This window comes from Calypte anna, chromosome 2 (genome assembly GCF_003957555.1).
Source record: "Calypte anna isolate BGI_N300 chromosome 2, bCalAnn1_v1.p, whole genome shotgun sequence".
NCBI classification, from domain to species: domain Eukaryota; kingdom Metazoa; phylum Chordata; class Aves; order Apodiformes; family Trochilidae; genus Calypte; species Calypte anna.
In genome coordinates, this window is record NC_044245.1 from 81878950 (window position 1) to 81903473 (window position 24524).

A 24524-nucleotide genomic window follows, 5' to 3' on the forward strand; every position below is an offset into this window, starting at 1 on the left:
GGTTTTCCTGTAGAATTCCTGTGCTTGCTTGCTGTTGAGCCACATTCAAGGTTAACTGTGGTGGCACAGCAGAGAAATGTACTCAAGCACTCAAGAATGGAGGCTGAGCTACTAGATGCTTGGAAGAGAGGAGAACCAGAAGCATCCTGGAGGAGAACCAGGCCTGAAGCCCACTGCCTCTACAAAAGGCCTCAAAACAGGGTCCAAACACTGTAGGCTACACACTGCAGAGAACCTGTCATTGCACAATATTGTGAGTGTTAAATGGTTTGCAAAGTGAGATGTGGCTGAGGAGCTAACAGCTCCTTTCATCTATAATTTCCACTCTTGATGGGAAAAAAATTAGAAAAATAACAATACCGGTCCCATCCTAAGCATGCATTCACTTTCTCTCTCTTGGTGTGTTTAAAAGGGCAAGAAATCATTAGTTTGATTGTTTCTTAACTCCTTAGGAAATGCTCCATAGATTAGATAAATTCTTCTTCTCCAACCCTAGAGGCTTCTGGAAGGACTGCTGAAAAAATTTTTCTTTCTGGTCATTAAATCCCAAATCCTGGATGGTTGTTCTTAACTTCTATAACTTTCAATAGGTAGCCAAAACATTTCTGTTCCTTTACATCAGTGGATATTAGTACTGCCCACCTGGATGAAGCTCACCCCTTCTTATTTCACTTGATTTTTGAAGTAGCTTTCTGGGAACAGAGATGAGATATCCCAGTTCCTGCTCTCTGTATTTAGTACCTTTATGAATGTTTTTGCAAATATCTGAACCACTGAAAAGTGAATACTAATAATGGCCTAGATATAAAAATACTTAAAGTAAGCCAGTTTATCAGCATACCTACACATAATCAGTTACTGAGCTATTTCTAAGAAAAAACACTACTCCATCTGTGCTCAACTTATGACCTGTGTTTCAAAGGAAACCTGCCTATTAAAGACTCCTCACTTGACAAAAAGTATTCTCTGCTCCCCAATCTTTACAAAATATTCTTTCAAGATAAAAACCTGAACAGTTAAAAAGCATCTGCTTGAATAAAAAGAGTGATTCAGCAGGAAACATGTACTTGAAATACCCTTCACAAGAAAGAGCTTATTCATGCAGGGACAGTTGGCAGGGATATCTCCGTCTCCACTTGAATGCTCTTTCTCCAGCTTGTGTTGAAGGGATGCAGATGCCTGGGAGGAAGCTAATCACCATTTTTATAGGCCGTGGAAAGCAGGATCTGGTTCAGAATTGCAAGTGCTTGTACCAAAGCTCTCCCAGTGAAAAGTAAAGGGTTCTAAGTTAATGTTCAACAGGAACTGGCAAATCTGCTGTGCGCACCGAGCAGTGTGGTCAGGTATGAACTGGAAGAGTATACATAAAATAACGTAATAAGAACAGCTGCTCAAAGTCCAGCTGCAGTGTTTAAGGCATAGCACACTAAAAGGAAAAAGGCAGGCAGCACCTAACACATCAAATGTTTCAGGCAGTTCTAATCCTTTCACAATTTCTGCTCCCTTTAAGTATCTATTAAACCAGCTTTGTTAAGCCTATCAGTTTTCCTTAATAAGTCTTGAGAAACACAGGAACAAAAGCTTTAGATCTGCTAGTTGGCACAAGCTGAAGTAAGCAAGTAATGCTGCATATCAGTGGAAGCAAAATTTGCTGAAGTCTGTTGAAGACATTTATCACCAGTGTAACCAAGACAGTACCAAACAGATCCATTCCTTCAATGCAGGCAGTGATCCTTTAAGTTATTTCAGGATACAGGTTTACTTTTAAGTTTTTCAAAGTCAGTGACAGCAAATTTTTAATAGAAAGTAACAGAAAACACTGCTTAGTGCAAGAGTAAAACACCAAAGCAAACAGCTGCCACAGAACTTAAAATCTCACTTTATGTCAATAATCTGGTTTTCTTACTCACTGAGTGACTAACATGACCACATGGGAGCTAGATCAGACCACGTCACAACTCCTTCTGAAGCTCTCCATGTTACATTTTTCTACATACTATTCATTAATCAGTTACTGGAATACATGGCTCTCTTACAATACTTGTACTTTCAAGTTTTTGGACAAGAATGTGTATTTCATCCGCTGTGAAAAAGTGTAGACACTCACACTTAGACAGAACACAATCACAAGACATGACAAAACATCACCTCACTTCCATTTTCAAAAGGATACCAAAGCATCAGGTACCATGCCTGCAAGCCACGCTGCTTCCCTTCGCCACTGCAAAAGGAGAGAAGTGCCAGAGCCCAGAGCAGCATCAGAGGCCATCACTAGCATCCTGGGCTCTGTTCTTAATCCTCCCTACTTACGTAACAGTGCTTCCTGGTCACGAGGGGAAGGCAAGATTAATAATGTGCTAAATACCTACTTCAGCAAGAAAAAGATTTCAAAAACACAGGATTTGATTGCTGTCAGGCAGCTGACATATAAAAAAATCCCAAAAATAATTTCTGGGTGCAAAAGTGATCTTGACTTCAGAAACTACAGGGAAAAGCTTTGAACAGGGTCTTTCTTAATAAACAGGCCTTAAACAGTATGTCCACAAAAAGAATTCCTTCCAAAGATAGCTGCTTCCTAAATTGATTTGGACTGGTTGTCCAAACAGACATTTGTCTCAAAGTAGCTGAGGCAGAGCCACCCATCAGGTGACACTGTATGGATCCATCTGCAGTACTACAATACTGATGGAGGAAAAGGAGGATCTGAAAAAGAAGTATTATTCTATAAGGAAGATATCAGGCTACAAAGTTAGCATTTACCCAGCAAAATGCAGTAATACCCATCTCTTCAATAAGTGTTTATAGACTTCACATAGCAGTGGCTATGCATACTCTCACTTGACTGCATGAACTTAGTCCACACAGGATGAGTCCCCCAAAATATCCCATGACTAAAGGGAGATATTTACAAATAATTTCAGAATAAGTCACCTGTATAAATCTGCTTTAGGATTTGCACATCTCAAAGTAGGTGATATTAATGTAGCAGCACCATTCTCATACAAATGAAAAATAGAATTTGTAAGCTATTTTGTAAGCGTGGAAGCATGCCACAACACACTGCCTGTGCTGCTAGAGTTTGACACAGAATAACATGGCAACCTCTTATCCCAAAAGCAAATCTTAAAAAAACTGGAAGACTTGGAGCGTGGGGGAGGGGATTAAATTAAAATACAATCCTCATTACATTCTGGGACTTGTTTGTGAAACTGAAATAGTCTTGAGGATCTACAAGTCATGAAGTTCCAGTCTTGCTGCCCTTGGCAAGCAAAAGAAATTGGATTCTCAAAGGAAAAGTTAAGCATGTCATATTTGGTAAATACTTTAAGTAATATGTTCGTGATAATTTTCTTTCAATAGCTTTGTGCTGACTGCAATACTAGTAGCTGTTGCACTGAAAAAAATACATGAAGATGACCTTCAAAGACTTGATTCCAAATTAAGCCATCACAGACCCTGAGGGGATCACTGGTTAAGACAGAACTCTCTATTATTAATTATTTCTAAGCCAAAAAAATAAAGCTGAACTAAAAAGTCGCTGTTATAATAGTAACTGTCCTTTTTTAGGAATCTGGACATAAATTGGCAAAGAAAGACTTTTAAGATTTATTTTTCAATGTCTAGTTTAGGACTTCCTTTCCCCAAATTAGCTGATTTCTGTCATGTGAAGCAAGAAAACACACTTATCTATTCTCCTACTGCAAATGCTGATCCAGAGCTCTGAATACTTCTTATAGGAATCAAGGATTTTTCAAATGCAACTTTAACATTAAAAATGTTGAATTCAGTACTTCCCTCTACCCCATTCCTGAAACAAGGGGAATATACCTTCCACTCCGGCCAGCAATCCAAGTTCAGGCTACAAGGCTTGAGTTGCTCCACAAGTTCTTGGTCATCTTCACCCACAGCTCACCATACAGTCATGACAAAAAACTCTCTGAACTCTCCTTTTCAACCATCCAGAACTTACTTTTGGGGTAGTTTAATTGTTTGTTTGTAAATGAAAAAGGAATAGCAAGATGGAGGTAAAACTGTCTCTGCATGCAGAACCCAGACTTTTCCCTGAGGAGTCTGGATTCCCAGCCCCTGTTCCTCACCTTGGTGATGCAGGGAGATGCGGTTAGGTGGTTCTTGGAAACTTGGTTCCACCAGATCCCGACGACCATGAGCCGAAGTCTGATCTACATTGTCCTAAAAACAGAAGAGCAGAAAAGCTTAGCCAAACCAGTAATTTTGTATTCCCTGTAAGATACACTGCCTAGAGGCAAATCACTGATCTATATTAAAAAAAAAAGCCCTGCCATGCCTCTGATAGGAGAAACCAACCTCAGAGAGATTATAGGGGAACACAAGTTTATCACAGTGACACAGGTAGCATGAACCCAGAATCGATAAGTATGGTGTTGGCTCATCTGTACTTCTTGTTTTGCATTTCAAACTGGGAAACAGTGTTGTAAATGCTCTTTCTAGTTTAACAAAAGTTTTTGCTTGCATCAAATTATGTCAAGGCTTAGGGCTTTGTTTTCTTTAATTCCAAGTCTGTAGCTTAGGGGTTTGTAACTAATTAACTGGACTGAAACAGATTCAGTAGTGAACTACCAAACCTCAAGGGGAATCAGAAGTTCAATGTAGATAAACATCCATGGCTCCGGATGCCAACCTGTATTTTTTTCTTTTTTTCATACTAAAACTCTCACAAGATCAGGTTTCAAGAACTTTTAACACAGGCTGAATTTGGCTAAGTCTAAAATACCATGGTTTCTCACAGAACTTGCCAAAAAAGAAGACTAAGGAAAATTGAAATAAAAAACAAAAAAATAAGACAAGCAAGAAAAGTCACACTGAGTTTTAGAAGTATAAGAAGGAAATTTGGAGCAGGTAAACAGCTTTAGAAAGTTGGTATGCCTTTGCATATACCAGGTAAAGGGGGGTATTTAAAAACAGAATCATGAAGTTGACTGCATTAATACATCACTGCCCATAAAGTGTGCTGCAGTCATATATGTGACTGTACTCATATACGTGACTGTATACATGTTCCTGCTGTGCCCAAAGTGTGGAATAAATAGACAATGGCATGAGCTGCATTTATGTCAAAACACAGGAATCACCTCCATAGCAAATGATGTTGCAATTATGGGATAGCAGTAACACGCACACAGGGAGCAGCAATTCAGCTATGTGCAACCATGAGCTCACAGCCAAACATTGTCAGTTTACAGAATACAAGCTAATGTTCAAAACCAGTGGATGTAGTGTTCGTGGATAAGAACTGTACATGCTTGTAAGAGCTATGAAATTAATTAATTACCCTCTTCTGCAGAGAATGTCTCTCAAAAAGTAGATGCTTGAGCTTTGATTCCAGTATTCAAGCACTGCCCTTGTACCTTTACCATCAGGGATCACTTCAGGATCCCACAGGTGTTTGTAAGACAAGAACTACCCACAGTGGTATGTCTAAGCGAAGCTTTTACAAGCAAACCATATACATGTAAGATACATACATATCCACTCTGCCTTCTACTTCCATATTGGCTACTCCCCCTTATAGCTTTTTACACCCTTGCCACTGGCTTCACAACACTGTTGTTTCATGAGCCACAACACAACCAAGTTAATCCCTCAAATCTATGTTGTTCTTTCATAGGAAGCAAGGGGAAAAAAAAAAAGCCAAAACAGGCTTCCTGTCAGCATGACTGTATTTGTTTCTACTTTCTTGAGACATGGCAATATTTGTTAGCCCTTTCACTGGAACTGAGTATGTGTCAGGAACAAGCTCCTGACTCTCTCAATTCCCTTGCAACTACAGGGTATCACATCCTAACATTATTACCACTTTTGGATTAGTTTTCACTGGATGTATGTAGTTTTCTTTGGGATACCACCCAGACAGCATTGACCTGGCCCACAACACCTCAGTTTTAAATTTCAGGCACGAAATTGCAACACGAGAAGACACTGCAGAAAGCTCATACAAAACTAAGAGTCTGCTCCCCAGAAAGTTCAGCATTATTATTTCAAAGGCTCCAAGGACAACAGGGGGGAGGGAGATGCTTATCTAGGAAAAGTTTCAGTCAAAACTTAAGGATGAATTCAATTGCTCTTCAGTTATTTCAAAGCCAGTACAGAAGTTGAGAGGCAAACATAACAAGCATGAAAAACAAAGCAGCAGAACATCCTCCTAGCACAGAGCCTTCCTTGTGCATTTCCCACCATGCAATTCAACATCATGTATTTTTAGCAGGTAGCTAAAACTCCACTGATGAAGTCTGGCATTAGTTCTGCATCCCAGGAATGAGTCTGGACATCCAATGCATGGTTGTAGTTGCTTTTTGCCTCTCAGCCTGGAAGAGCAACATGGAACAAGGTGGAACAAAAAAACAGTTCTAAGCTGTCTGTTACACACCTAACTGTTTTCAGTCATCCAGAGACACAAAAGTCCCTGGTGGGACTCCTACAGTGCTATGTAGTAACAGGGGATGAGGTATGGCCAAGATGCATCTTTTTTGATTCCTGCAGAAGTAACACACAAACACCTAACCGAGAAGACTTTATTTCAGGCTAAGAGCTGGTTCCAAGCTCTTAAGTCATCAATTAAATCAGAGGTTTTTTAACTAGCAATTGCCAGTAATTTACAAGAATAAGATTCGGTCTCTCTGGATTCACCTTAAGATGCTGAGAACCGCAGGCCTTATTTGCAAGGTTTAAGTCAAAGTCATAGTAAAACACACCCAGGTTATCAGAAGCAGATGTTTCAATGACTGATGATTGCTGGTGCTGCCTTTGCAAGGCTGACACCCCTGTCTGTCTCCTTAGGTGCAAACCCCTTCCCAGAAGGTCCAGAGAGTTCTCCTGAAGCTTGAGCAAAGTTAGGAACCAAAGGTGTCCTGCAAGCACTGAGCACCAGCACAACCCCAGGTGCTAAGGTAAAGAGACAGCCGTGCATAAACAAAGCCACACCTGTAAAAGCAATGTGGGCAGCAGAGGAGAAAAGGTAAGGGCGGTGTGATTTAAAGAGCTCAGTGTAGTTTCACATGACCCTCCAGAATCTGTTTGTGTCCGTTGTGCAGGGACAAACAGTGGCACTCGGCCAGCTACAGCAGAGATCAGACAGACATTGGAACAAGGTTAAAAGAAGGAAGAGGAGGGGGGAGATAAAAAAAAAAAAAAAAAAAAAAAAAAAAAAAAAAAAGTTATGTAATTGTTCTGTGGCAGTGGCCTCCTTGCCAGCCTCCTGCTGGGGGCTGGGGCCTGGGCCCTCCGCAAGGTGGGCACCTCCTCTGGTCCATCACCATCCCCCCACTGCCGCTGCAGCCGGGCTCCTGGTAAGTCATGTGTTTGCTCAAGGTTTTAATCCCCAGATCTCCCTCCTCTTCCAATAAATGCTCTCAATATGAAATTAAAGCATGTTACTTAACTTACTGTACCATCCAGCTATTGTAGTATTTTTAGAAGCTAGCTGAGCATTAGCCCTTGCTGACTTGTTTGCATGTACTATTTCTCTGTCAGTCAGCATCTGCAACCAAGAATGATTTAATCTACTGACGAGGAAGAGTCTAGAAGGGTCTGAAGCAGTGTTTATTTTTTACAGATGCATTAGCATTTCATATAACCAAATGCACAGCCATTACAGGTTAAGAGTTCAGCGTCCTTTGCAAACCTACACTGCACGACACAAAATGCAACATGCTCACATCCCATTAAGAGCCAAAGTCCACTCACAGGCAGTGTTATCTCTACATATCAATAACCAGGACAATCTGGATTTATTTTTCAATCTATAACCAAGCCTTTCAAGTTGCACTCCTTCAGCTATGACATACAATGTTTGCTGATGTTTGTGCTAGCATGATAAGCATTTCAGTTATCAAAGAAAACACTAAATCTGGTGTTTTAATCAGCAAATCAGACAGCCATATACTACAGCAGTTCTGCTGCCTGCACACATGCTTTTTAATCACTTCTTCAGCTCCAAGAGATACCGTTCCCACCTAGAGTTTAGCTCAGAAGAGTATTTATCAGTATGAGACAGTATTATGAGGCTGACCAGCATGTTGCTACAACGCTATGGCTGTTTCTCTCACTCTGGTTCCTTCAGTAAAGGTTATCTTGTCAGTCATTCAGAATAATCCTACAGGTAAACAGGCCTTAGAGAAGGGAGGAAGAAGATCCAAAAGTGCAAATAATAAACTACCCCCTTTACTTCCTTTCTGCCTCTCTCCTTGCAAAGAAAGGGACCTGACATCAGTAGCTTTCTGTAGAGGTCTGGAAATCCCCCTTTAACTGAAGGCTTCAACTTTTTCTAACTTGGGCAGTCACTGAAGTTTACGAGATGAAGGAGGGCTACAAGTGGCAGCACAGCTTCTCGGAAGCTCCTGGGACTATGGCCAGACCAAGGACGTCCAGACCACCAAGATGACAGTCCCTGGTTTTGGATTTACTGTAGCTGTCTGCAAACCCACACGGCCGTGCCCCTGAACAAAAGGTTCAATTGAGCAAGAGTCACGCATACCCATGCCAGCAGCCCCACAGTGACAAATTAAGATCATGGCATACTTCTGATGTTTGTACACCGTCCAGCACAACAGAAAGTCAGGGCAGATGTGCTGATGGATCCCACTGCAGATACTCCTCAGTTTGCACAGAGGCATTCCTGCCATGCCAGGAGCTACCTGACTACCTGGCCGTGCCACCTTATCACACCAAAGCAGATGTCTTCCAACTAGTTAAGTGTAAAGAGAAAATAAGGTCATTTCCTTGAGGCACCTTAGCTTCACTCTGCTCAGGCAATTTCTGTAAAGCAAAATGGAAGTACCTTCTCCTCGTACAGACCAAGGAAACTATTGCCAAGTGTTCATGTGTTGTTGTTTTTTTTAAAAAGCAATTATTAAAATACACTGAAGAGGAGATGTCCACCAAGGATGGTGAAAGAATAGGCATAGCTCCAGACTTCAGCAGCAGGAAGAGGACACTGAGAAATCACATTCTCTTTGTATGTGCAACTTGTTACTCTTAGAAAAAGGATAAAGAGGTAGAAGAACATTCCTTTATCTGACCCAGTACTGCCATTCTTAACATGCCTCTTAACACAACCCTAATCCTTAACATGCAGTAAATACATTAGGCAGCATTTCTTCTGAGGACTGTTTTGTATGATTCTTCACTTCCCAAACAAAAGTTTATTTGCATGTAAAAATGCTTCTCCTTTATGACATGATTTTGCAGTCTTGGTTCACTTAAAGCATCAAATGTACATGGAGGAGAAAAGACTCAGTTATGGGTAAGTGCCAAACAGACAGCTATTCATCTAAGCAAACTTTCCTATAGCTTACTGGTACCCATAGCCAGCCAGTTTCTGTTCTGTCATTCAATTTTACTCTTAGCCCTGTGAAGATAAACACGTAGGTTATCAAGGAAGAAATGTACCTGATACATCCAGACCAATATTCAAGCTGTAATCCCAACTCTGCAGTCTAGATCAGTCAGTATGCATCTGACACTCCTTTCCTAAAAGATTTAAGTCACTGGGCTTCTTAGTGGCTAAATACAGCAGCAGAGTCCCCTACCAGATAGCTGTTTGGTACATTGTATTTTCAGCCTGCTGACACCTCAGAGCTTGACGAAATTTGTCCCAAGTACAATCACGAGGGAAGCGCAGGGCTCCTGGGTTTGTCTGAAGTCACTGATTTGCAAATTATTTCAAGTTTACTCAGGCAGAGTTCTAATTTTTTACCGTCTTCTGCCAGAGATCCAATCACACATTCCCTGAGCCAGTGCTTAACATGTCATAGAAATAAAGAAAAAACAGGCTTTGCACACTAGGCAAAAAACTTTAAAGCGCATTCTCAGACAACCCACATATTACATAATTAAAGACCTGTAACTAGATTTCCTGCCTCTTAACTACAGTCATTTGACTAGGTAAGAGCCAAGTGAAAGGCTCAGTAAATCAACAGAGTAACCGTGAACCTAGAATTTGAGCATTCCCATTGCTAAGAGAGCTTGTACAAACAAGGGCTTAAAATAAAGCCACTTAGCTTTGTCAAAAGTCAGCCTCTCTCTCCTGAAGTACCAAAGCCACAAACTGCAGGAACCCGTCTGATTTTACAGTACTGGCTGTCAAGACCGAGAGCAATAACTCTAAGGGCCAGTAGCAAACAAGGCCAGCTTGGGATTACAGGAGTAGCAAAGGCAGCAGCACATTCCTCCCCATGCACTGAGCCACCTCCAATCCTCGGTGCCACAAATCACGGAAAACATGCAACAACCTGGCAGGGAGCACAGACTTGGTGCTATCCACACATTCATACAACCCTCAGCAGACTTACCAGCCCACCACACAACATGTGCAATAGCTACGAGAAACACAGCACGCCAGGAACAAGCAAAGAAAAAAGCAAAACGAGAGACTGACAGACAAGACAGACCTGCGTCCATGATCTATGTCTCTGCAGCAACAGGGAATTTGTTAAATGAATCGCAGGAATTATATTACGTCCCATGATACAGGGGAAGGCAGGAAGGCTTGCCAGTCTGACCTTGGAGGAACTTCTCCCCCAGCCCCTGTCTGGGTTTCAAGAACCCACTGACCAGAAAATATTTCGACTCAGCAAAAAAACACAAAAAACCTGAGGGTATGGACCCTCTTGCCAACACCAGACCCTACAGTGTGTGCCCCCGAGTCAGTGAAGTGTTCCTTCTCCCACAGAAAACGGGGGGAAAAAAAAAAAAAAAAAAAAAAAAAGAAAAGAGCTTTCTTAAATACAAAGACTGATATAGCTGTATGACATACTGCTGAAGTCGAGCCAGAAAGTTGTTTTTCTGAAGATGTTTCATATTTATTTTAAGGAGTACTACCAGTTATGTAACTCGTCACTACCTGCATTGCAACTGCTTTCAGGTTTTGTTTTGGGGGTTTTTTGGGTGAGGTTTTTTTGGGTTTGTTGTTTGGTGGGGTTTTTTTTGGGAGGGGGGGAGAGGTTTGTTTTGTTGTTTTGTTTTTTACCAAAAGAAGTGGCTCTTTGCTTCCCCAGGAAATAAACATATAAATAAATTTAACCTGGCAAGAGCTGGACCATGATTAGCAACCTCCAAGAGTATCTGGTAGCAGCAGTTTACTCATAAAAGCAGTTTACTCCAGTAGTTCGGGAGCAATAATACCATGTTAGCTGACAGCTTCAAGTATAAACTTTCACAGCACCCATGCACACTACCATTACAGATTCAACTCCTCTAAGCTGGTCTTTGCTCAACAGGCATAAGCAGAGTTTTCAACATTACTGGACCCAGAATTTGTCAAGAACAATGTCAAATTAAATTTCTCTCACTACCTGAAGTCCTATCTTAGTATAAACCAACTGCTTCTGCAAGAACTTAGCTGTCATCCAATATTCTGCAGAGAAAAAATTGGGCAGCATGTTCCACAGTGTTCACTTTTTGGACCAGAATGCCATTTATAATGGTAGAAGAAAATTCAATGCATCACGGTTGCTGTCTTTTAATCAGCTAGCAAGGAGGGAATCCAAACGACAGGCTTAGAAATGCTAAAAGCTTTGTTCTATTTTTAATGAGACTAAAACCACCATGACTGATAGAGACAGTTTACATAGTTTACAGCTAAAATAAAGTCTTGAAATACAGAAAAGAAACAAATGCACAAGGTTCTTAAGGAAAACAATCACTTTTTAGAAATGTCTGCAGCTAGGAGCACGTTAAAAATTGAAGCAGTTACTTTCTGATGTCTTTCTGCTTCTTTTTTAAAACAGAAGCTAGATTCCTTTTTATTTCTAAAAAAATAACACTGAATAAATGAAGTTTATAATGGGAAATTCTTCACAGAAGAAACCTGCACACTTATAGAGAAATTCTGCTTCTTCTGCTGCTGGCTACAGATCCTGATAATGCATCTTAATGTACTTAATTTAAGTTAGTCCTTCCTCTAAAGAAATTCACTCTCACTGGAAAGGGACAGCCACTGAAAAAGCTACCAAAATAATAATTTACTGCAAGTTCCAAGCTCTTTGGTTTCAGTCAAAAGTGACTTCAAAAATACAGTCCCTAAAAAAAAAATCTGTTTTCTGTGAGAGAGAACTGTATTTACCAATAGGAATGAAATAGAGAAATTAAGTTTTGTTACTCTGAGAAAGTGTAAAGTCAACTAAGGTAGTATGCGATACTCATTTCTGAAGAGGCTTTTCAGTGACATTATGCACCAATCTCTTCTAAATAAATACTTTTTAGACTACACTACTTAAGTTGAGTTAAAAGCAAGGCTTTGATAAACAGCAAATCATACGTGTTACCTACTATAGTGGATGGTGCTCACACAATCTAAGGGAGAAACGCAACCCATAATAAATGACACTGTTGCTCATAAAACCTTTAGCCAATTCAAGAATCCTTACCAGGGTGATTTTCTGTTTCATCCAAGTCTCCAAAGTGCCTGGTAAGACTACACTCCTTCCTCATCAGAAGGGTGAAAAGAAATATAACGGGAATATTTGTACCCAGGTGCTCTGGAAAATTTTGGCATATCACTCCTTTCCTCACACACCTGTCCATTCTGAGAAGGCATCTACAGATTTATTTTCATTTAGCTTCCAATAAAAAAAAAAAGTAAATAAATCTTAAGATGTTCTTCCAGGGGAAGTTGTAACACACAAAAATAAGGGACAGGATATTTGATCCTTCTCAAGCCACTGTAGTCCCCATGCCCAGACCAGTGAAATGCAAGGTATCCTGTCTGTTCTAGTTGGCATCAAATCCACTAGAGCTCCAGTTATAGCAGTGCTGCTGGCCAGCTGCTCCCAAGAACACTGGCTTTGGGAGTCACCCTTGCACTAAGCAGACATGAGCTGCCTTGGACAGACTGTCTCAGTGCAGGCTCATGATCCCCTGCACTAACCTTGGAAGGCTCAGTGCTTGAAAGGATGACCTACCTTTACCAAATACAAATACAGGTTGGATGGAGAATGGACTGACAACAGCCCTGAGGAAGCACTTGGGGGTGCTGGTCCATGAAAAGCCAAACATGAGCCAGCAATGTGTGCTTCCAGCATGAAAAAGCCAACCCTATCCTGGGCTGCATCAAAAGAAGTGTGGCCAGCTGCAGGTCAAGGGAGGTGATTCTCCACCTCTGCTCCACTCTCCTGAGACCCTACCTGGAGTGCTGTGTTCAGCTCTGGACCCCCCAACACAGGAAGGACATGGAGCTGTTTGAAAGAGACCAGAGGAGGGACACGAAGATGATCAGAGGCTGGAGCTCCTCTCCTATGAAGACAGGCTGAGAGAATTGGGGGTTTTCAGCCTGTAGAAGGCTCCAAGAAGACCTTACTGCAGCCTTCCAGTATATCAAAGGGGACCTATGGGAAAACTGGGTAGGCACTTTTTACAAGGGGATGTAGTGACAGGAGTAATGGTTTTAAGCTGGAAGAGGATAGACTTAGATTAGGAAGAAATGCCTTTAGTGTGAGGGTGGTGAGACACTGGAAAAGAGGAAAGTTGTGGATGCCCCCACCGTGGAAGTGTTAAGACCAGGATGGCTGGGGCTTGAGCAACATGGTCTAGTAGATGTCCCTAGTGTCCCTGTCCATGCAGGGGGTTGAAACTAGATGATCTTTAAGGTCCCTTCCAATCCAAACTATTCTGTGATTCCAGATGGTGGACTTTGGAATCAGCAACACATCTGTGACTCTCATGACAGGGAAGGGAAGAGAGGAGGGAAGATGCTACCTATGTTGCAAAAAACACTATTTCCATACAAGTGTATTCTCTTTAAAAACAGATATTCAGATTTCTGTGCTTTGGGGAGTAGAAATCACAGCCAGATAACCTAAATCACACTGAAGTGTATGCACCCTCATAGCTAAGCAGCCCTGAAAACTTGGTTGATGAAACTCTAACAAAGGAATGAAACAAGCATGAAGTACAAAGCAAAGGAATTTTTCCCAGCTGAATGTGGGTCTGCTTTCTTAAAAGTCAACAGAGCTATCCCCTTTTGTCTTCTTGATCGATCAGCTTCAAACTGAGGTTTTGAATAGGCTGATAGGTGCACAGCCCTTGACTGAGCTGATAAAATAATAAACCTCTCATGGAGCAAGAGCCACTGTGCTCACATAGACTGTTAAAACTCACCAGACACCAGTAGGCAAAGTAACTCTCAGATTGCTTATGATACTGTTCTTCAGGTCTTCGAACTGAAAAGCTGATGAATTCCAAGTATCATGTTGAATAACTTCACACAAAACTACTTTACTATCCTTACTTGCTTCAACTCTCAAGTGATACGGACCTTATGTATTTAGTTTCCAGCCAATTTGCTCAATGCTGCAATTCAGGGTATGCTTGATACCTCTCCCCTTCTTCAAGAATGATCCTTGGCACTAGGTAAGTAATTAACTAGGTCTAGAAATGACCGTCCTGTTTGATCAAACCCATGATCCTCATTACATCAGCCACTCACCTTTCTGTTTAGATCAAGAACCATTTACCTATTACATCGTGCAATCTGCCCCAGAACTAATAGCTCACCTGAAACAAGGACATCTGTAGTTCAGTTGAGTTGTTTTTAGTTAGATAACAGAACTAAGTCTTTACATATCTCCAGAGGAGCAAGGCTTACCAAGAAGTTAATGAAGAATAACAGGTCTGATGTAATGTTACATATACCTCAGCTCTGTAACTTTAAGAAAAACAAAGAGAAATCACAGACACATCTCTACAGCACAACCATGCCTTTTTATGATTAACAACACAGCATCAGATATTGTATTGTAATAGATCAGTGTGCTCACCTCTACCTAAATGGAAGATTCTACTCTCTCAGAACGAATGAATAACATAACTTATACAAATAAAACAGAGTAAGAAATAGTCAAAAATATACAGATACTTGAAAAAATAGTTCCTTTGTACTGCTTATATTGCAGTAATAGGTTGCTTTGGAAGCCCTGGGAAAAAAAACAAACTACTACAAATAAAACAAGTGGCTTGTATTTCTGCATTTCTTTATCATGGCTGAATCTCTTTTGACCTTCACAGTTTAAGAAAAGTCACATCACCACACCTTTTACACTGAGGTTCTAAATAGTTTTCCTATAACAAATTTAAAAAAAAAAATCCTCAAATAGTGGTGCCATATTAGACTTCACAAATCACTGCCCCTGTTAGCAGTGGTTGGACAGTACCTCTAATACAAACCATGCTGCAGTGCTGCCTACGCATAAATTGCCAAATCACAACGGCTGGAAACAAAACAAGACAAAAAATAAGCTAAGGCTAACAACAGGGGTCATTTCAGTGTCTCAGTGTCTTATGATCATTTCTCAAAATGAAAGAAATTAGCAGTATTTTCTACAACTTCAGAGCCTCTACCAGAATACAGAAAAGAGGTAACTAGTTTGACTGAAGTAAAATCCAAGCAGCTCAAATGTACTTTGAAGCCTGTGATCTTCTCTCAGTGCTCTCGATACTTCACCTTCCTGTCAGATTTTCAAAAATGAAATCACAGAATGGTGATTTGGGGTTGGAAAGGACCTTAAAGATCACTCAGTTCTATTGCCCTTGCCATGGGCAAGGGACACCTCCCACTAAACCAGGTTGTTCCAAGCCCCATCCAACCTGACCCTGAACACTTTCAGGGAGTATATCTGACATTAAATGTACAACATTGAATGTGTTTAATTGCTATACTTGTTCCAGTATTAATAAGTCTCTATGTTTTTCCATGTATCTCAATGTAGTGGCTGTCATGTGTTCCCCTCCTTGAGTAAAGTTACCATATTCCAGGTAGCTATACTAGTTACTCTGCAGCAAGAAAATGGCTTTATTAAAAAAAAAAAATCTTTATTGACTTAGATGTCTTTAAAGGAAGAAAATTCACAAAAGCTAAGCAATTTGCATTTCAATACTAGCAGATTACATGTAAAGTTGAAAGCCATCCCAAGAAAAACCCAATACAAAGTGTAAATCTTTATTTTTTTGCAAAAACTGGCACTCAGAAAAAAACCTCCTTGCTGAAAGCAAGCACCTGAATCTCCTCTTCATGTTTGTAAAGTTTTTGGTTTGCTTAGCTTTGTAACTAGTTGTTTACAGCATAAGTGTGTCAAGTGACCGCTTATTTTGTGCAGCTTCCCCCTACTTTTCACTAAGGGGTACTGGACTCATAAAGTTACCCACAGCATGTCAGAACATACACTGCAATGCTTCGGCGTCATTAGAAGCAGTAGATGCTTTAATTCTGCACAAATCCTCTGAATACTGGGGGTACATTAAGACCTCAAGTGATCAAAGAGTTTTCGTAACTACCAGCATACTACTGGAGGAAGGTCTGGTGTGCCAAAAATTGCCAAGGTAGTACATAAAACAAGAAAACCAACCCAAAAAAGACCTGCCCAGGTACTGAGTCCCCACACAAGGAGGTATTTCAACAGACAGCAAAGCTGCTCAGCCAGAAGAAAAGGTCAAGAAATTCTGCAGTTATAATACTGCCACATGCACAAAATGTCATGGCAGTGGTTTTAGCAATGCTGAAAAGCTACAGCTACCAACATATGTACATTTCTGCAGATGGATTTCTACTGTTCGCTCCAAATAATATAATAATACAATCAGTTAAGCTTCAGTTCAACCAGTATTAAAAATACTCTAAAATATTTAGAGTAAATATACCTCTCTAAAATACCTCTCTTTTTGTTTTCTCTTTCCTAAAACCACTGCTAAAAAAAAAAAAAAAATTATTTGACTTGGTTACTTTGAAGGTCAAGGGTCTACAATCTTTAATATGAGCAGCTACAACCCCTCAGATGACGGTGATTAACTCCAGGGTTCAGGGTAGTAACTTTTACAGCAACAATCAGTATTCATTATACTGCTACCTCTAGTTTTGAAATTTTTCTTTCTAACCCCAAAATGCAGATCTATAGAATAAAAGTAGTGGAAAAGAAAGACTCCTGCTGAGATTAAAGTCAGAGATTAAAAAAAAAAAAAAAAGGAACTCAGAGGATGAAGAAGAGAAAAGAAAGACTTTTAATGAGGCTTCAGAAGTAAGCTGCTGGTGAGAGGAGCAATCCACCTTCTGGATACAGCTGAACTGAAGACCATTGCATCTAACTAAAATAAGAAAATTAACCGTGGCAACTCACCCAGGAGTTCATTAGCGTACCACCACATTACTGACAGCATAAGTGTAATCTTGCAACCTAATAATGCATGTTATTGTGTCAATATCCCAGTTGCAGAAGATGATAGACAGACAGTGGATGAGAAGCTGCTGGTCTCATGGGTTTGGTTTTATTTTAATCTTCAAGGAAAATCATACTCTAAAAGATATGCTGTCAGAAAACTATTTTTCCAGTCTGCTCTCATCCAGCATAGCAGTTATGGTTTGCGACTAAACCATCCAGCCAATTCATGTTCAACAGCCAGCAGTTTGTCATAATTTTAAGGATATAAAGGACTCCAGAAAAAACCAAGATCGCAGAGATGCCTTTTTCAGAGTATCTCTAGCACACTTGGTTAACCATTTGCTCATGTCAGAAAAAAAAAACCAAGAACATTTCACCTAGCAAGTTCATCAGCACGAATGCAGGCAGGCATTCTTCCCATCAAACTTAAAAGACGCTGCCTTATACTTCTGAATGGCCAGAAGTAGAGAAATGGGCACTCGGAAGTCTAAATTCACATTCACTTTTAGAGAAAAGGCTCTACAAGTGCCTCCAGGTATGGAGGGCTTAAGGTAACTACCTCAAACACTGACAATATTTGAATTGAGAAATTCTGAGTTTGCCATGAATTTGAAATGGACAAAAACTCACATAAATTGAGTGTGCATGTGTGGGTACATAAGCATATTGTAAGTTCCTTTAATAAATGGATATCAGGTACATTTAAGAGATTACCTGAAGTTATGTAACAAGCTCAAGACATGAAACGCTGAAGAACATGCATGTAACACACAACCCTAGAGAAATCTTTCCAACAGGTCATGAAATGTAGTCATGGCATTGTGACCACGGCAGCCACTCCTGGGTTTCTGTTTCCCTACAACTCCGAAAGCTAAGTCAACTCATGGACAATAAAGAACCAGCTGGGGAGGCAGAGGTTGATGGCAGTCTGATACCCTGCTGAGAGGAAGGCAACAAGAATAAGCAAAGAAAGCAAGACTACTAGCAAAATTACAGTCCTGGACTGCAGGAAAGCAGGTTTTTGGATGGCTCAAGGATCTGCTTGCGAGGTTCCTATGGGAGGCTGCTCTGAAGGAACCAAGAGGCTTAGGGCAGCAAGTTCATCTCCCAGGTAAATCTCCTCAATACTCATGAATGGTTTATTTTGGCATGCAGAAGTCACAGGGGAGTGACAGAAAGCCAGGGTGAATGGACAGGCAACTCCTGCCTAGGCTCAAATGCTGAGATGCAAAGGTTAAAGCAGGAGGTGATTACACAGAAAGAATATGGAGATACTGCCCAAACAGAAGAGATGGAACAAGCAAAGGATGCCAAGAAAAAACAAGGAATGCTTCAACATTTAAGCAAGGGCAAAAGGATGGCTAGTACTAGTCTACTGAGTGCTCAGTTGTTCACAGGACCCAGCAGCTAAGGATACAAAACATCAGTGATTTATTTTCCTCAGTTTTTACTAGTAAAGTTAGTTGTTACTTTCCCAGTTCCCTGAGCATCTGGGGACTGAACAATTACTCACAGCAAAACAGGGTTATGGATCACACAAGCTGACTAAGCTGACTGGACCGAGTCCCTGGGACCAGACGGGATGAGTTAGAGGGCTGGCCAATATCACTATGAGGTTACTCCTGCTCATCTTCAAAAAATAAGTCACCAATTAGAGGAGGATGCTGGTAACTGGAGAGGCAAAAATCACATTCATTTTCCAAATGCACAAGAATGAGGATATGAGGAACCTGAAGCCAGCCGGCTTCCCCTAACTCTGGCAAGATGATGAAGCAAGTCCTCATAGAAGTCATTGCCAGGCTCATGAAGGACAATAAACAACTGATAAATTTATGCTGGTTGTTCCAAAGAACAAATCATACCTGACACTTCAGCTCATATTAAAAGTTCTCTCTCAAGAAACCAAAATTTTTACACATATCATGGATCATTATGCTGTCTTGCGATTCCCTCCTACTGCTGCACATTCTAGGTTCTTCAAATATGTATTTAAAATTTTACAGAACTGGATGATCTTAGCGGACTTTTGAATATCTAATTATTTTAATTAGAAAAGTAGACACTCCATTTTACTCCCCACAGACCAAAGCAATCTGCCTCAGATAGAGTTTAGGATTGTATAAATGTTAACTGCAAACTTCAGAAGGACCTACTGCAACAGCACAAAATTCAAAAATACTTCTTTACCTCCACTGAACTATCAGTTCTACAAAAATCCATGTGACCTGACATAATGGTCTGTCACTCTCCTGCACTAATAGACTCAAGAACTTCTTCAAGAAAGGTGCCAACACCACTTTGACAGAAACCCCCTCCTGAACAGTGCAGAAGTATTCAGTATTCTGGGGACCTTGCCAGCATGACAGTATTTACTGTATGATTAATATGCATTAATGTAGCACAAATGGACAACTATTTACTTGTGCTAATAACTAAAGCGCTTTATTAAGAGCTGAGGCCTCTAGCATGAAGAATTGCCAGGTTCCCCCAGTTGCCAAAATTATGTCAAAAAATGGAGCCAGTGCATAAGACATCAAGAGCCACAGCCAGTGTGTAGTAGAGTCTTAAGTCATTGTTTAACATTCAGCTTGCAAAGGACAGGCATGCTCCAAAACCACTGGCTGTTTCCGAGGGCTTGTCTTTTCATTGTAGAGGCTAGAATTTCAAATATGCACACTGGCCTTACCAGTACACAAGCCAAATGTCTTAAAATAGCAGTAAAGCCTGAGAGCTTTGCTGGGCATTTGTGTTCCACCTTTGATTGCTTGTTGTTCTTTCAAAACCAGAAAGAAAAAACACTGTATCTTAATGCCTCAGATTAAAATATCAATACTTTCTAGCATAAAAGGCCATTAATACCAATAATCTGGCCCTTTCCACAAGGGAGATTCCTGAAAGCTGATGAATTTGGTAAAATTCCATCCTGAAAAAGCAAAACAAATCCTTCTAGAACAAACTGCTTGTTCTATGCTGCACTCTCAATCCCACATCTCCATGAAGGGAACGTACCTGTCACTCTAGAAATGAAAAATACACCTGGAGAGGCAGAGTTTTATTGGAATCTACAGAGAACTTTTGAAAGAGTGTTTCACACTGCTTTATATTAGAAACCAAAAGAAAAATTCTTAGGATTCGCAAGGAGCATGCGAAGATCCTTTTCAGTCATAGCTAGTGCTAGGTGGACTTAGGATTTTCTTCCCAGCTTTACAAAATAAGTGGCACATCCAACACCCAAGCCCCATGGATGAGTTTAGACTACCTGTTCTTGTTTTAAGCAGCAGCTTTAGTTCAGGACTCAGCTGAAGCAATATAAGTAGACAGTTTTCAAAAGCAGAAACAAAACTACCCCTGCAATGCATTACATCACATTAAAAAAGAAGCTTGGAACCTGTACCCTCAGTTTCTTTCTGGAAACTGGAATATTCCCTCAGAGTTGATCTCACCTAAACAACTTCATGCAGCATTACACGATTCTGGTTGTGTGGTGGTTGTTTGTGGTATGTCCCTGTCTGCCTCCCCTTCCTTTTTTATCTTAAAAAAAAAAAAAAAAAGAAATTGTGTTTATGAAATACCATCCTTCCTTTCATCAAGTGATCTCCCTTTAGACTGGACTGACTAAGGCAAGAAATTCTATTGGGTATAACTTTTAGCAAGGTCTGTATCTAGATATATTTCCTGGAAATATTTAAGACAACATTCTATCCTTGGTCTTTTCCAAGGATAGAAAAAGACTGTCTGAGCCAACTGGCATGGACAGAAACACTACGAATTATCTGAGCCACGGTACTTTCTTGAAAAGTGACAGCTCCAAATGCAAAGCAGTCTTATCTTCCTCTTTAAAAACAAAATAATCTTTTCCAGTGGTTATTATTTACACATATAAAGAGCACAAAACATCTGTAGGAGGAAGGTTCATTTAAAAGGCACACCCTCAAACTATTGCTAACGTAATTCCAGTCAGCTATCAAATATCAAAAAGCAAAACCAATTTCCATTCCCTCATATTTCAGGTTTTTAGTCTCTAATAGTTACACAGATTTCTGAAGTAAGAAGCTGTCTTGGGATTGGTACATCAACTTCTCTCTTCCATTGAGTGAGAGCTGTTACTAACATGAAAACACACTGATAGTTCTCCAAAATAACCAGTTGGTAAACAGCTTGTTAAATATTTATTCATTTGGAAAAGATCCCATTCATGTGAATTTAAAGGATTTAGTTTGGTGCTACAATCTCCTGAACTGATTGTTACCATTACTTCAAAACTAAAATGGTCTCAGAGAGATTTGTGAGAAAATACCAGACAAATGCCTCTTTTCACCACCATGGATGTTTTTACAATCTGGAAGTGGCATCTTAAAAGTTGCACACAACTCAGAACCTAAAGAGATCCATCATTTTTTACATCGACACTAAATGACTGAGGCTGGAAAGGGCCTCTAAAGGTCATCTGGTCCACCAGCCTGCTCAAACAGGACCACCTACAGCAGGTTTCCTGGGACCATATCCAGATGGTTCTGGATTACCTCCAAGGATGGAGGTTTCACCACCTCTCTGAGAAACCTATGCTAGTGCTCCATCATGCTCACAGTGACAGCGTGTTGCCCAATCTTTAGAGGGAACCTTCTGTTTTTCAGTTTGTGCCTGTTGCCTGTGGTCCTGTCACTGGGCATCACTGAAACAAGCCACGCTCTGTCCTCTGTGCACACTTGTTTCTCTCTTTAGCTGTCTCATTTTAAACTTTTATAAAAAAAACTAGAGATATATGGAGGGAAAACAAGTTTCAAAATGGGTTCATTCTACTGCTCAGGCAGGAACATGAAACACTTAATAGGAAGATGGAGAATTAAGCTCCTTTGCTTGTAATTTCCTCATTTGATTTGGAACATCTACATTGTCTCCTCACCACTCTTTACTTCTAAGCAGTAAACGGTGTGATTGACCACTAAAGTGTTCTAAAGTTTCTTTTTTAGCGAGTTGAAAAACCTTCTATAACTGAAAAATGTAGACCTAGCCACTTGAAATTTCTTGCTCTTATTAGTCTTCAAAAGTTACTTCATGTTTGCCAACCAACTTCTGTGTAAATTAAAATACAAAAGGAGAAGTGCAAACAGTCAAGAACAGACTGTAGAAACGTACACTGGTACAGCACAAAAAGTAACTGATGGGTGTTTGTTGTAAGAAGAGAAATGGTAAAAGCTTAGTGTGAGATGCACATTTCTTTGACATTGTTTTGCTTCATATACAATATTCAGATGATGTAATAGTGAGGGCAAGTGTTCTTTCAATGACCTCTTACCAAGAGGTAAGCACCACAGCTGAATTTCAATGTCAGTGGAAAAAAATTGCTTTTTGGACTATTTTTTAAACAAATTTCTTTCCAAGACAAATAGAGGCTAGAAATTCAGTTCCAGTTGCTCTTCAACAAAAACTACCAAGTAGCATCAACTCCATCAGTAAAAACACATTTGCAGTCTGTACTCAAGGAGACACATTTCATAACTTCATATTGGAGACAACATGTCTTGTAAAAACATTCACTAATGTTCTCACTGCTTTGTACTTTAAGTCTGCTGCAGTCCATCAACCCTCTACACCACATACATGTAAACTGTTAAAACAAGAGCATCATCAAAAAAATCTGTTGATTGACACCATATTTCACAAATCTGATTATTTTCTGCATTGGCAGTAGCAATATTTCAGCTTCATTTCTTCATACAGTATGTTGAGGAATGATGCAATGCAATAATGCCTCTGGTGTTTTTTCACTCAGCTACACCCAAGGACTTGGAAAGTTTGCTTTGTGCACTTTTACATATTGTCCCATCTGCATGAAAAATTCAAATTCCAGGACAAATTCTATACAAGCAGAAATGTTGTCTATTTAAGTCTAATGGGAATAAATCAAATCAGCCATTAATTTTGAATCTTAAAAATCATGTCTTGGGTATGTGTGGCAAGGTTTTGGCAGCTGGGGGTCTGCAAAAGCAGCTTCTGTGAGAAGCTGTTAGAAGCTTTCCTCACTGCTGACAGCACCAATGCCAGCCAAAATGGACCTGCCCCGGGCCAAGGCCAAGCCCATCTCCACTGGTGGTAGTACCTCTGGTGGAAAAACATACTTAGAAAAGAGAAAAAAAAAAATAACCACCTAAACCTGTAGTGGAACAACAGTAATGAAGAGTGGGGTGCGAATACAAGAACCAAAACAGCTCTGCAGAGACTAAATTTAGTGCAGAAGGGGGGGGGAGTAGGTGAATCAAGCACTGGAGCAGAGATGCCCCTGGTGAAGGTGGAGCTGACAGACATCTGCAGCCCATGAAGGACCCCATGCCTGAGCAGGTAGATGTGCCCAAAGGAGGCTGCTACTCCATAGGAAATCTGCACTGGCTCCTAGCAGGACCTGCGGATGCATGAAGAGAGGAGCCCACGCTGGAGCATGTTTCCTGGCAGGACCTGTGATCCCATGAGAGACCCATGCTGGATCCATCTGTTCCTGAATAACTGCACACCATGAAAGTTATTCAGGAACATGAATGGTCCATGAAAGGGACCCATGCCGGAGCAGTTTGGGAAAAGCTGCAACCTATGGGAAGGACCCATGTTGATGTTCATGTAGAACTGAATCCCACGGTAGGGACCCCACACTGGAGCAGGGGAAGAGTGTGAGGAGTCCCCACCCCAAGGGGAAAGGAGCAGCAGAGACAACATGTGATGAACTGACCATAACCCCTATTCCACATCCCCCTGTGCCACTGGGGGGGAGAGAAAGTGGAGAAACTGGGAGTGAAGTTGAGCCTGGGAAGAAAGCCCCAGGGGGGAGAAGGTGTACATCTAAGTGTGCAGCAGGTTGCTAACCATCTCCTCATGGATTATGGGGGCTTCACTCTGCTTCCTGTCACCATCTTCCAGTTCAGGGGGTGAGTAGCCAGAGAATAACTGGTCCTACTATTAAAGATTGAAGCAAAGAAGAGATAAGGAATCTCAGCCTTTTCCTCACCCCTTGTCACTGTTTTTCCCCGACATCCAATATTCTTCCATTCACAAATCTGACGTCATTAAAGGAGGCTTACAGTAACTAGCTTCTGGATGACTAATTCTCTTAGGTATTTAGGTATTATCTTGAAGTGCATAAAGCTTCTGAAGTATGATGTGCAATATTCTGCTCTCCTATCTGGTCACAGGAACTACTAGCAATCCAGAAATCCACAGACCTGTATAAATAGGAGAAAGCAATATCCATTTTCCCCTAATTTTGTGACAAAGTGGTTGTAGTGCATTTCATGCCAAGTTAGACAACAACTGTGACATGAACAAGTACTTTCTGTGAGAACTGAACTCTCC

The 24524-nt window shown here is 40.6% G+C and overlaps 1 protein-coding gene across 3 annotated transcripts in view; it reads right to left on the reverse strand.

Moving 5' to 3' along the window:
- The window catches only part of GRB10 (growth factor receptor bound protein 10), a 141413-nt gene that overhangs the window by 79017 nt on the left and 37872 nt on the right, over positions 1–24524 (reverse strand). For all 3 annotated transcript variants that reach the window (XM_030444135.1, XM_030444136.1, XM_030444134.1), the window contains exon 3: positions 4098–4191. In XM_030444135.1, the coding sequence (XP_030299995.1) occupies positions 4098–4191 (94 nt within the window). The remainder of the gene's footprint in view (positions 1–4097; positions 4192–24524) is intronic.